At 38.8% G+C, this 14088-nt stretch overlaps 1 protein-coding gene across 4 annotated transcripts; it reads right to left on the reverse strand.

The window, feature by feature from the left end:
• Positions 1-1472: 1472 nt before the first annotated feature.
• On the reverse strand, positions 1473-12171 carry LOC144044883 (interleukin-12 receptor subunit beta-2-like). 4 transcript variants are annotated; one of them, XM_077559574.1, is made up of 17 exons: positions 12072-12171; positions 11376-11458; positions 11206-11295; positions 10303-10456; positions 9588-9745; positions 9349-9491; positions 7739-7880; positions 7238-7314; positions 5191-5428; positions 4546-4746; positions 4326-4430; positions 4115-4249; positions 3141-3257; positions 2543-2719; positions 2393-2462; positions 2210-2303; positions 1473-2123 (listed from the first exon to the last, which is right to left on the reverse strand). In XM_077559574.1, exons 1-17 carry the CDS (start codon positions 12077-12079, stop codon positions 1791-1793), a joined length of 2325 nt encoding a protein of 774 aa, XP_077415700.1. In that variant the 5' UTR covers positions 12080-12171; the 3' UTR covers positions 1473-1790. The 4 variants fall into 4 exon arrangements, with proteins under 4 accessions (XP_077415700.1, XP_077415699.1, XP_077415704.1 ...); XM_077559573.1 differs by having other exon boundaries at positions 4546-4749; XM_077559578.1 differs by having other exon boundaries at positions 4546-4749; positions 11380-11458; positions 12072-12138.
• Positions 12172-14088: the final 1917 nt, after the last annotated feature.

Below are 14088 nucleotides of genomic sequence, written 5' to 3' on the forward strand. Positions count from 1 at the left end.
TAATTTCTTTACACAGCAAAGTTGCAGGCTACAGGAAAATCAGCAAAGCTTTACTTATCAGTCAGAATACTGTAGCAAAAGTGGTACAAACAAAAAAAAAAGGATGGAACTGCAACCATCTCACAGAAACGTCCAGGTCATCCACGGATGTTAACAACTCGACAGCAGCGTCTTCTGATGAGAAGGGTGGAAGAAAATCGACATCTAAGTTCGCTGCAGTTATCTAAGGAAATAAAAAGCCAAACTGTGGTGACTATTTCCCGTGACACAATATGGCGTACACTGCAGAGGAATGGCATGCATTGGTGCCGTCCACGGAGGAAGCATCTCCTAAAGCCCATGCACAAAAACACGAGCCTAGAGTTGCCAGGGCCCATGCTGACAAAGATGAAGACTACTGGGGCTCTGTAGTCTGGAGTGATGAGACCAAGATAAAAGTTTTTTGAACTGATGGCTTCAAAACTGTATGGCGTCACAAAGGTGAGGAATACAAGGAAAAAAATGCATGGTGCCTACAGTGAAACATGGTGGTGGCAGTGTTCTCATGTGGGGTTGCACGAGTACTGCTGGTGTCGGGGAGCTGCATTTCATTGATGGCATCATGAATTCACAGCTGTATTGCTCAATTTTGAAAGAAAATATGCTGCCATCACTCCATGTCCTTGGTCGTCGTGCACTTTTCCAACACAACAATGATCCTAAGCACACATCTAAGGCCACTGTTGGATTTCTGAAGAACCGGGTACAAGTGATTCAGTGGCCAAGTATGTTTCCTGATCTGAACCCATTTGAACACCTATGGGGAATTCTAAAGAGGAAAGTTGCTAATGCTAATTAGTGCGCTACTCGCGGCACTTTTATCACTCAAAAGAATGGCTCCAGGTTGCAAAAAAACAACTTTTATTGGAATAACTTGATCGCGACTTTTTCCTTCTACTCTCTAATGTGGCTACAACTTAGCAGTGCGTCAGACCACATCGAACCACACTGCCCCTAAGTGGCCAAATCGGGTGCAACATGAACAGCGCTCCCAATAAAGGCACACATAAACAAAGGGAAGACACAAGACAGTGTAAAATAATTTAAATGAAATCAATTTTGGGACATTTTAAATAGATTCTGAATGGTACAAAATGAGAATCACGATTCTTATGAGAATCGATTTTTTGGGGCACAAAAAAAAAAAAAAATATATATATATATATGTTTATATAGGCTGTATGCATAGCTACTAGCTTCCTGTTTGATCGTATTTGATATTTTGAAGGTACCACTATTGGCACTCACACCACATTTTGATCATCCCCGTACTTTCCACTGTAAGGAGACAAAATGAGTGAGTCAAGAGCTGGAGCGTAACTGTTTTTCTTTTGCACACAGATCATATGCAGACATAAATAATAAAGCGAAAATAAAAGAGGCAAAGGTCAGAAAGTGCACATAAACGAGAAAATGACACACACACACTGTAGTTAAAGGGAAGACTGCAGCTATTGCTTTAGAAATATTTATTTCATCAACACCTGTACACTTTTGAAATGCCAATTTGAAAATATAAAAAGTCCAGAATATAGTAAAAAAAAAAAAAAGCAAATATTGTGAACTCTTGGAAACATCTTACATCATAAAAAACAATGCTGCTTATTTGTATGTGTGCATTGTATAGAAGATTATGTTTTGTTAACCTAAAAAAACAACAATTCCTGACACTTGATTTTATGTTTCAACAGTTAGTCAAAACACATCACTCTATAAAAGACAGCACAGTATAATACTATAAATACACCGTATCAAGCATTCAGTATTTCCATTGCGGTTGGCATGAAGTGCTGTTCGTATCCTGATGTGTCTTGCTCTCCTTCTGATGAACTCCGACCATCATCCCAGCCGGCCACCTCCTTTTCTTCCTCAGAGTCAACCATTTTGCTGTACTCATCTGTGCCATATCTATGTGTCCTCCTAGTACATCTCTCCGAGGCAGCTTCTGGTCTCCTTTGGTCTTCAGGGGGGCAGTTTTGTTCATATGCAGGGCCGTCCTGCTGGTTTTCCACTAGCTCTAACGTGGACATGGTGGGATGTGGTTCATAGATGGGCACACGGATCCAAGCCAAGGGCTCATTCACCTACATTGATATCCCACAAAATAAGTAAGACATTTTCTGTTAAAATGTCGCTAGCACACAGCCTTTACTGTAACAATTAAACCCACCTGATACTTCATCATTTCGAAGATGGTGCTATTGTATGGATCTGGTACCTTCTCATTTATACACAGACATGCCTTGCTTGTTCCTTTATGAAAACTGACATACACACGTTTTGTTAGTGATGTTAAAACGGGAAAATCCATTAGTGTTAGCCAATCTGCGTCAGACAAAATGTATTATCTCACCTGAATAAAACGAAAAGACAGCATATTATGACTGGGAGACATAGAAGGAGCAGGAATGCAAATACGCGTGCTGAGAAATGCAAATAACGAGAGGTAAGGCATTTAAAAATCATTTTTTATCAGAAGAGTAATTGTGAGAAGAAGAGTTACGTTTTGATTTGAATTCTAGATGCTCTGGTTGCTTTGTGATGAAACTGGTGGTGACGTTGGCTCCTGGCCCAGCTTCAGTCACAGCCTTGATCCACACTTCATATTCCTGATGCGGACTGAGATTTGGCAGTTCAAACGTCTTATTTTCATCCTGAGGGGAGGCGCTCACGTTGTACACTGATGTAGGGGGGATATTGATTGGAATGAGGTTATTTAATTGAAGTATTACAAACACACACACTGACTTTAAAACGATCTAAGTGACTTGATATGCGTGTACTACAAGGACAAAAATGGTGGTTCTTTTCCATTCCAGAAAGAAAAACTCAATGGTCACTAAACTGGTTAATAATTTGGAAGAGCATACTGAAAATTAATGAATAAAAACAGACATTGATTTTATTTTTGTGATTATCATAGTTAGTTACAAGGCCACCCCTCCCGAAACCCAACACACACACTGTGTGGAGGGCCTCATTCTCCATGGGGGCCCACGTCTTTGCATGAAGGGACACATTTGCACAGATGTGCAATGGATGTGCGTATGCACTACCGTGAGGCAGGCTGTGTGCTTTTACTTTCTGATATTTTTGCTTACTTTGTTTCTTGTGGAAGAAAGGGGACAAAATGTTGCTCACTGTTGCACCCTGGAGGTGATTAATGGTAACTGCCTGTAGTGGTGAAAGGTGTTTCACAGGCGAAATTCTGGCATCAGCTTCTTATCAAAACACATACATACACACGTATATAAATGTAATTACCGTTATTTATTTGTTCTTATTTGGACTTCCATGCTCATATTTTGTACTGTACATTAAGTGTAGCATGAGCATTCAAAATTGTAAATATATGAACAGCAGAGAAGCGACCATTTATCGGTTATTTTGGCCACTTTGTCAACTCATTATCAAACGGGTAAACGATGTGTGTGATTTTTTTTATTTCACTAAAACTGATTTTTCATTATTTGTGCGCACGTATGGCCTCAGCAGGTTCTAAATTAGTTTGCAAAAAAAACAAAAAACAATTTGAATAAAAACATATTCATTCACAGATTTGTGCATCAAATATTCGTATGCACGGTTTAAACACATATTTGTTTTTAAAAGCTATTTAACTCCTACTCTCTGTTAGAAAATTGCTCACAGCAGACTATTCTGAAGAGCCCTGATTCATAAAATCCTATTGACAATCTGATGACGAGCTAAAACATGCAGTTTGGAGAAGACACCTTGCAAATATGAGACAACTGGATAAGTTTGTTCACAAGTGGGACAAATGTCTGTTGACGTGCACAATTATCATTGAGTTATAGAAATTGTTTGATTACAATGAAAATTCTAAAAAAAACTTGTGCAACCAAATATTACTTTAAGGGTGCCATCCCATTTTTTAGGGCAGTTTCTTCATTAGCTTTGAAAATAATTCTGTTGAAGACAAAGATAATGTCTCATTTTTATTTGTTCATTTTCAGTGCATTTTCATCAATTTGGCAATTTCAAGTTACTTCAGTCGTTTACGTGGGGTATTACTTTGGTAAATCATACAAGTGTGCATATTTATGCGGCTTACCCATTTGTCCATGAACACCGATTTTGTAATACAGGATCAGCCCGTTCTGCATGTTCGGCGGTACAGGCTCCCAAAATAGTGTTGCATGTGTCGCGGCGATGGAAATGACTTTAAATAAACGCACTTTGGCGGGAACTGAAAAGAGCAAAAAGACATAATTGATTGCAAATATTTTTGGGAGCGGATAATAATGTGATGTATGGATACCTACTTCCGTGACAAGAATATCCAATAACAGATGAAATATGCTGGCTTTGTTGATTGTTTGTAACAGTGAACAGTGACACTTGGTAGGCTTTGTAATTTTCAAAATTACCTGTAAGGGGAAATGCAGCCAAAGAGTTTAAAAAAAAAAAAAAAAAAGAAGAACAAAGCAATGACTTGGCTATGTTTGCCAATAAATTACTGTAAAACTCCCAAATAAAACAAACCTTTAAATGTAACTGTAGTATAGCTTTTATTCACTCTGATCCAGTCAAATCTTTTCCCCAGAAGATTTCCTGCTTGTTTGTATTGCACCACATATTCCTTAAATGATTTGGCATCGAGAAACCGAGAGGGCAAATCCCACGAGACGGTGAGGTTCGCCATATTTATGCTGACATCAATGGAGTGCTCATTTCTCTCATTACCTGCTAATAAATGAAGGAATTTGAATATACAGCACCTGTGTCATTACTGCATAATCAAACTTAAGAGAACGAAGCACACAAATCAACTCCTAACTTGGATATCACTTTACAGTACAGCGGCAGCACTCTGAGCCAAGTTGCCAAAAAGACAACGCAGTTTGTATGCCTGTTTTTTATTTGGCAATTGGATTGGGTCAAAAAGTAGCCACACATATACTGTTAATGTGTTTCTTTTCCCCGAACATGTATTTCCCTCACAAAGTACTGTCGTAATAATGAAACAGACATTTTTTTCTCTGCAGTTGCATTTGGATCAAACATTAAAAAGACATCAGACAGCTTACCGCAATTTTCCTTGTATATTCCATAGCTAAGTGAAGTGTTTTTCCACGGTCACTACTGCTCCTATTCGAGGAATTTAATGACATTCTGGTCAACTGATACCTGGCGTTGGAATCGTGAGGTTGGAGGACACTGTAGCACCATTGGCGTTGTAGGCTGATACGCTGGCTGATGACACGCTCTTTAATGAGGTGTTGAGGTAGCACAGGAGCTCATCACACACCAACAAGCCCCTCGGCTCAGCAATGGAAATATTCATTAGTTCAGGCGTGCTGTGCTTGGAGAACAGCGTAACTTCATAACCCAAAATATGGCCACGAGCCTGGGAAAGCCGAAGTTTCTGTAGAGGAAGATAGGGAGGAAAAAAGAGGATTATGCGGCATGACTTAATACAGTTAGATTTGAGAGGTTCTCTGCATGAGAGGAGATGATGTTTTTTGTGAAATGTCTTAAATTAAAGCTGAAAATCTGCACTTCAAATCACATCTTCAATGCATTGTTGTCTTTCGTATTCATTGTCGTGGCATATTGACGGCAATACAGTCATTGTCCAAATACAGTCGTGCTCACTGTTATTGGCACCCCTTCATTTTTTGCATGATCTCTACAATATCTTCAGAAATAAATGGAAATGTACCAAATTAATATCAGGACTTTCTAATTGGATGTGCAAAGTAATTGCACAAAGGAAATCGTTTTTCAAATTGCATGATGTCATTCCAAATAAGAAATAGAACACTCAGCATGTGCAGCAATAATGGCACCCCTCTTTGATATTTGGTTGCACACCCTTCCACAGTGACGACAGCTTCCAAACACTTCTTGTAGGCATCCCTAAGCTTCTTGCACTTCTCCGCTGGTATTCCCCCCCACTCTTCCTTTGCCAATTGTTCAAGCTCTAGAATGTTTGCAGGTTTCTTTTCGTAATGGCACATTTCAGCGCATATCAAAGATTTTCAATCGGATTGAGATCAGGGGTCATTGGTGGCCATTTTAAAACTTTTTCTTTTTTTTTGCTTTTTAACCATTCCTGTGTGCCTTAGGATGTGTGCTTTGGGTCTTTGTCTTGCTGGAGGACCCATGACCTTCGACTCAAACCAAGTTGTCTAACACTTGGTAGGACATCAACGATCAAGGCCTCCAGTACCAGATGCAGCAAAGCAGTCCCACAGAATGATGGATCCTCCACCATGCTTAACTGTAAGGAGGGTGTTCTTTTCTGTAAACAAACTGTTGGCGTGCATTGCCGAAAAGCATCTATTTTTGTTTCATCCGTCCGCAGAACATTTTCCGCGAAGAATTGTGGTTTGTTCAGGTACTCCTTGACAAAGGTTAGCTATTCTTTTTTTTTTATGTCTGTCTCAGGAATGGTCTTCGCCCATGAAGCCCTGTTTTTGGTTCAGTGTGTGGCGTATGGTGCTTCTTGAAACCATTATCCCAGACTGTTCCAGGTTGGCTTTCAGGTCTTTGGATGTTTAACGTGTTTTTTTTCCCACCATTCGCACCAACCGTCGAAGATTTCTGTCATCAATTCTCTCTTTCCCCCCACGCCCATGGAGAGTTCCGCGCTTGTCAAACTTCTTAATAACATGGCGCACTGCTGAAACAGGGCCTATATACCCTTTGGCGGTCTTGTGTTTGCGAATCATAGCACTTAAAAGAACATGGGACAAAAGGTGGCTTTTAAAAACAGCTAAGTCATCATTCATTGGTTAATTCATGTCAATTGGGCACAGACAATTTAAAACAGGGAATTCTCATTTGTGATTTACCAAAGGTGAGTCACAATGTGTTTTCATACTGATTTACAGGAAAGGGTGCCAATACCAGTGACGGAGGACGTTTTAAGGTGTCTTTTTTTTTTACGCCCATTGTTTTTAATTGTTTTTTAATCATTTGGTCTTTGAGATAAAACACAAGTTCTCTATAAAAAATTTAATGTTTTAGTTAACTCATTTTTTTCAGAAGATATTCCACATTATGTACTTTACCTTTATGGGTGCCAATAATGAGTAGGACTGTACGTATTACTACCATAAATCTAATTGCATTTTCTGTGTCATTGATTAGCCTGGTCAAGCTTGTACTATTAACACAATCCACCAGCCATAACTATTACAATTAATAAATTAAAAACTGTGTTTTCTACCTTCCAGGTCAAAGCACAATCAATATTAGTGGCAGGCACGCCACAATCTTTCCATACATCCATTTGTCCAGTGGGAGCTGGAAAAAAAGTTTCACTCCAAACATTAGTCTACTGACATTTTTAATAGGTGCCGATCCTCACTTATGAACTTATTTCTAAACCGCCTCTTAACTCTTTGACTGCCAAAAACGTTAAATAACGTTTCGTAAAATCCAATGGAGGAGTGCCAAAGACGTTAAAAGACGTTTTTTCAAAACAGGTGAAACTAACCATTTTCTATTGTTGATTACTCAAAAACGGAATAAGGTAGAAACAAACTTTTTTTTTCTGATGGAAGATGAGAGTCCAATCTTGTTTTAGCAGTATGTGTGTTTCCATAGTCCAAACACATAATTTTCTATGGACCTTGAAAGATCAGTCAAAATGCTTAAAATCGGCTGGCACCCACGGCATCCCTTTTCTGAAAACGTCTGGCAGTCAAAGAGTTAAGAGAAGGCTTACCTTTTTCAGTGCTTATTTTGACGGTTGCACTCCAGTCACTGTACAAGCTTGTGGCACAAGAACAGCGAACTTGAAAGTCATAGACTACACCAGCCTCGATCAGACCACTGAATTCATAGCTGACTTGTGCTCCAATTTCAACCTAAACCAAAAGTAAAACACATTGAGTGAGGACGTGATCAGAGGTCAAAAGAAAAAAAAGAGGTTTAAAAAGATAATGATACAAAAATATGTAAATGAGGTATACATGTAAATACATTTGTGTGGGCATGTATGTTTATATGTGTATGTACTGATGGACATGTATGGACATGGGCATGTGTAACCACATATGTTCAACAATTAATGTTTGGGAATTTATTGTATTGTATTTGTAGGGCTTAACTTTCCCTCTCTCTCTTCTTTGTGTATATGTAATGGATCAGGGCAACATATACCAATATTATCTGTCCATTTAAGATAAGCATGTTTTGTTTATTTTCTATTGTCAAATTTTTATATTATTAAATAAGAACAACTTATTAGTATATTAACATTATAGAAGTTTTAGGGAGTAGAATTAGATAGGCATAATTGATCACAATTTTGAAGCTCCATTTTAGCTCCTTGGCAATTTTTGTAACCATTCATATTTGGTAGTTATGTTAACATGACAGTAAAAACACATTGTTTTCACTTTACAGGAACTTAAAGTCCTCTGGCACCTCCCAAACTCTGAAAATCTATGTGTAAAACCATACATTTTTCATTAATTGGCTTTGTTATAGCACTTTTACATAATTGTGATACAGTTGTCAAAGTTGTGTTGAAAGGACCAAACTTGGGCTGCAACTAACAATACATTTTCATAATTGATTAATCTTATTTTGTCAAATAATCAAAGAATCAGGCTTTTTATTTTATTTTCATAAATTTTTTTAATTGCCATCCCTATATTAAAAAATAACTGGATATTATTTCCAATTGACAGACCAAAAAATACACACACAAGTGAATTATGATTCAGTCTCGTTTCGTCCGTAACATGTCATAAAATTGGCAAAAATGTTTATCATTGTTTTTCAAAGTAAAAGCAGATGTTTGCAAACATCATTCCATCCATCCATTTTCTTAACCGCTTGTACTCACAAGGGTTGCGGGGGGGCGCTGGAGCCTATACCAGCTGGCTTAGGGCAGTAGGCGGGGTACACCCTGAACTGGTTGCAAGCCAATCGCAGGGCACACAGAGACAAACATCCATCCACACTCACAATCACACTTATGGACAATTTAGAGTGTTCAATAAACCTGCAACGCATGTCTTTGAAAATTTGGGAGGAAACCAGAGCATCCGGAGAAAACCCACTCAAGCACGGGGAGAACATGCAAACTCCACCCAGGAAGGCCGAAGCCTGGACTTGATCTCACGTCCTCTGCACTGGGAGGCAGACGTGCTAACCAGTCAGCCACCGTGGCGACCTTGTTTGCAAACATATTATTAAAAAAATAATAATAAATAAATACGTCTACAGAAATCTGAGAATATTTACTCTTGAGAGGCTGAAATTCTGAGGATTTGCAATGATTAATCGATTAACCTCTAGACTGAATGAGTCAAGCAATATTAATACCTCATGCCAGAGTTGTTCTACTTCGCCCCGAAATCGCACTTCACACAATCCCAAAGAGAGGTCCAGCTCATTACAGATGGAAGTCCAGGCTATTTCCAAAGGATCTTGGGAGCTCCATGAAATTATAGGAGGCGATGGCTTCACTAAAGGCAGAGGTAACAGAAATGTGACAACTTAAAATAGTATCATTATTTAAACCTTCATTGTCATAGTAGATGTTTGTTATTTCCACGACTTACTAAGGTCTCCTGTGTTGAAGACATCCACTTGGGATTTGGCAGAGCCGTGCTCGTTCTCAGCCTGTACCCAAACATGAAGTTCACTGTTCATGGAAAAGTGTTCACGGTCGATAAATCCACTCAAACTGGTGCCGGTATTCACATGGCCCTCTCTGGAGCTGAAGCGAGAGGAGAGCTAGTAACTCCAGTTGATGATGTTCACTTACCAGAGATGGGTTGGAACGAGCAACATTTACACAGTTTCTGTTACTTAAGCAACATTTTTGATAAATTGTACCTGTCAGATTAAAAGTAGGTTTAATACAACATATATTTTACTTTTATTTGAGTATTTTTGGTAAGAAAAATGCTTGTTTTACTACAATGAGCTACATTATGCTAGCAGCTAGCTACTTATATATTTTATCCAAATGCATTCATTAACCAATTGTTTCAGTTAAATTGATAGGCAACAGCTGAAATTTTATTCCTAATACTATTTTATTTGATATTTATGCTCTAATTTAAAAAAATACATCAGACGTTATTCACTAGTTACTCACTACTGGAGTTTTTTCACCGACTACCTCCTCTAACTCAAGTAATTAATTGGAGAGCAACATTTTACTTAACTTGAGTCATACTTTTCTGAAGTTAGTTTTCTTGTTGAATACAATTTATGGCTACTTTTCCCACCTCTGTCATTTACTGATCAGTATTATCATGTTGCTCTTACATGCCGTGTGTCGTTTCCCAGTGAAGACTGTAGTTTGTGGGGATCTGAGGATCAACGCCGTGATCCCAACTACAGTGAATATCAACCCCGCAGCTGTCATCACATGGAATGTGACACTCAGGTTTGGAAGGGGGTTCTTGAGGACCTAATGAAACTAAAAGAGCAAATAAAAAACACACTATTTTAAAATATGTGGCACTTTGTATCAAGGAGAGACATATTCGGTAATGTAAATCTGAATCAAAACTAATCTTATTTGATTATCTTAAACATAAAAGTGGGGAAAGCGTGCCAAAAAGGTCATGATTTGAGAAGAGGGCAAATACTTATCCCAGCAGGGTATTTACCAGTCACTACAAATACAAGGGGTGTGGGGGAAGGTAGTGAGTGGCTAGGGAAGCTCACTCACGATCTGCTATGCATTTGCAGGGTTGTAAAGTGTAACAGCGTCAAGTGAACATGTCGTGCTAGCAATAATTCGGTCTCCATTAAGTAGCGGAATAGAGGAGTGACTGTCTCATTTTTACAAATTTGTACTACCACGCTACTCTGTTGTTCTCCTAAGGTAAACAAGTAAACAGAGGAGCAAGAGGTCTCCAAAGTGACAACAAACCGTTAAGCAGTTCAATATTGCACTACAGGGCTCAGCAGAGCGCAAACAGGAAACGAGCAGACTGCACTTTCTTCACAGTTTGTGTCAATATAAGCCACAATATAAAGCCAGTACTGTAGCACAGCTCAGTGAGCAAATCACAATCTTTTAGACATGTGGAATGTGCAATGGGGACACTCAACACTCATAATAATATACAGTAGTGTGGTTCTTTTAGAACCGGTTGATCTTAGCAAATTAAGTAGAGAATTGAACGGCACCAAGTGATAATAAATCACTACACAGCGTACCTGCAGCAGCATAATAAATTGGCATGTTGACTAATAAGATTGAGAGAAACCATCCTGGGGCCATTACAATTGGACCAAGCCCTCTTCTACCTGTAAACACATAAATACTGTATTACAGCGAAAATAAACATTTAAAACTTAAAACTTGTGAAAAGAGACACAAATTTTACCCACTGAGACTTTATTTGTCAACCGGATGTCCAGAGGTTCCATTGACATTTCGGGCCTTGGGATCTGGTATGTGCTGTCACACCTTGAAAACGCACATAGTGGTAGAGTGTATTAGCTGTTTTAAATATATTTTCCAAGCATAAAGATACATGCAAGACAGTTAATGTTCATGTGTAGCCTACTTCTTTTTTCAAAATTGTTTAGACACCCCTAGACAATTGGTCAACCACACTGTTACTACATCTCAAGGTAGGAAGAATGTGACAATAACAACCTGCACGTTACCATTAGTAATACTTAAACATTATCAACAGCGTTCACACAATTTAAATATATATACTAAGCACAACTTTACTCATTTCCTTTTCAACCGTTTTACTGGTATAGTTGCAGTTCTTCATTTATGCAAGTGACGACCACACTGACGACTCAGAAGTCACAGATGTCTCATGAAGCGGATTTTATACAAATCAATTTAGTCTCGCTGAAATAAGACATGCTATTTATTGTTAACAGAAATTACGTAAAAAAAATGTAACATTTTAAGATTGTATCCGAATAACGTCCCTAGTTTAGATTACTGCGGTCGTGAATGAAAACGAAACTGACAAAACTTCCTGAGTCGGGATATATGACAACGACTTGGAAGATTTAGCCTACAAACGATACTCGTTATTAGACATTGAATAAGTTACCTCCTCATCTCCAATGAGACTTCCAATGTGCATTAACTTGCCTTCCTTCACGTATTGTGTCGCGATGTCTGCCCGGAAACTACGGCTACGCCTTTTTCCGTCCGTCTCTCTGTCTCTCTGTCTCTCTCTCTCTCTCTCTCTCTCTCTCTCTCTCTCTCTCTCTCTCTCTCTCTCTCTCTCTCTCTCTCTCTCTCTCTCTCTCTCTCTCTCTCTCTCTCTCTCTCTCTCTCTCTCTCTCTCTCTCTCTCTCTCTCTCTCTCTCTCTCTCTCTCTCTCTCTCTCTCTCTCTCTCTCTCTCTCTCTCTCATGTTAGGTAAGGTTCGTTGACGAATCAGATTTTTCAAACTTGCAGCCCAGTGGGCCATTCGCTGCATACAGGATAATGTTTTGCGACCTTACTAGTTGACATCAAAATTTTATATTAAAGCAACCCCCATTTGTTTTTGCCCTGGGTGTTTTTTGTTTGTTTGAATCACTTATAAAGTTCAAGTACCACTGATTGTCACACCTACCTAAGTGGTGTGAAATTCACTCTCCACATTTGACCCATCCACTGAGGGCAAGCAGCAGCAGGGACCACACTCAGGAATCATTTGGTGATCTAAGCCCCCAATTGCAAGCCTTAATGCTGAGTGTCAAGAAGGGCAGCAATGGATCCCATTTTTATAGTTTTTGTTATGACCCATCCGTGGATTGAACCCACAACCTCTCAGTCTCAGGGCACACACTCTACCATTTGTCCACTGATCTGGTAACTAGGCCTCTGATCTGTTTTTTTATGAGCTGTCATAGCAAAGGCTCATAACAGTTTTTGGTAAATTGTAATTCTGGAGTGACACAAAGTGGAAGGAAAGGGGACCTGTCACCCAGCTCCGGTCAAGCCCCCGACCAAAAACAAAAAAAACAAAACGTGCTGTGAAGTGAAAAGTCGGCAACAAGAACAGCCAGTTTCAAGAAAAAAATAGACTGACAGAATGTTTTTGTTGTTGTTGTTGTTAAGCATAGCAACCCAATGTGTCTTCAGCTGTCTTGAATGCAGGCAGAAAGTTGCTGTGCTCAAATAATCAAACATCTTTAGTACTCAACTAGACATGCTGAGGAATATGCAGAGATGAGAGAGAAGACTTGTTGACACTCTGAAGAGCTGCTAATGTTCAGAATTGTTATTGATAAAAACTGAAAAGACAGGAAAGGATTAGTTTACTTGAACCCCTTTTTTTGTGGAATACTTGATGCAGGCCAGATATACACAGACTGTATCTGCTCTAAACTGTAGGTGTAAATAAATGTAAGTGTGATGATTGTTTGTCTATATGTGCCCTGTGATTGACTGGCAACCAGAAAACGGTGTACCCCGCCAACTCAAATGAAAACAAACTATAGAAAAGGGTGGATTGATACTTTGTTCAAATAATATTGCTTGACATTAAAACAACCGTCCATTCATTTTCTTTACCGCTTGGCCAAATTAGGATTGTGGGTGATCTTATCCCAGCTGACTTTTGTGCGAAAGGTAGCCTACTCTGTGGACTAGTTGACATTATATTGCAGCGTGTGGATAGTGTATATAAAAATAAAGAACTATTAACACTCACATTCACACATAGAATAGTTTCAATGTTTCAATATTATGCACTAAATATCTGCAACATTGCAAATACCAACCGCAAAAAATAATCCATCCATCCATTTTCTGTACTGCTTTTTCTCACCAGTCAAATTCATGCTATTGACTTTGTGTGTGATTTTTAACTTTGTAAAGGCTTGATATAAATACCAGTATTCAATTTCATTAGATTGTGTATAAAGGTACCCATTTTGCCATACTAGAGTTTATGTCAGTGCTTTGGCAATGCACATACTTGTTATAGTTTTACAAAAGAATGACACAAAGTTAAGTTAAAGTTGATCAGATTTGATTGAAATTAAAACGACTACAGTAAATCAATGATGACAATGCTTTGTGCTGCCACGCACAAATGATCTTTGGCTTCATTAAACATCTTGGACCAGCTGG

This window comes from Vanacampus margaritifer, chromosome 2, assembly GCF_051991255.1.
Source record: "Vanacampus margaritifer isolate UIUO_Vmar chromosome 2, RoL_Vmar_1.0, whole genome shotgun sequence".
NCBI lineage: Eukaryota > Metazoa > Chordata > Actinopteri > Syngnathiformes > Syngnathidae > Vanacampus > Vanacampus margaritifer.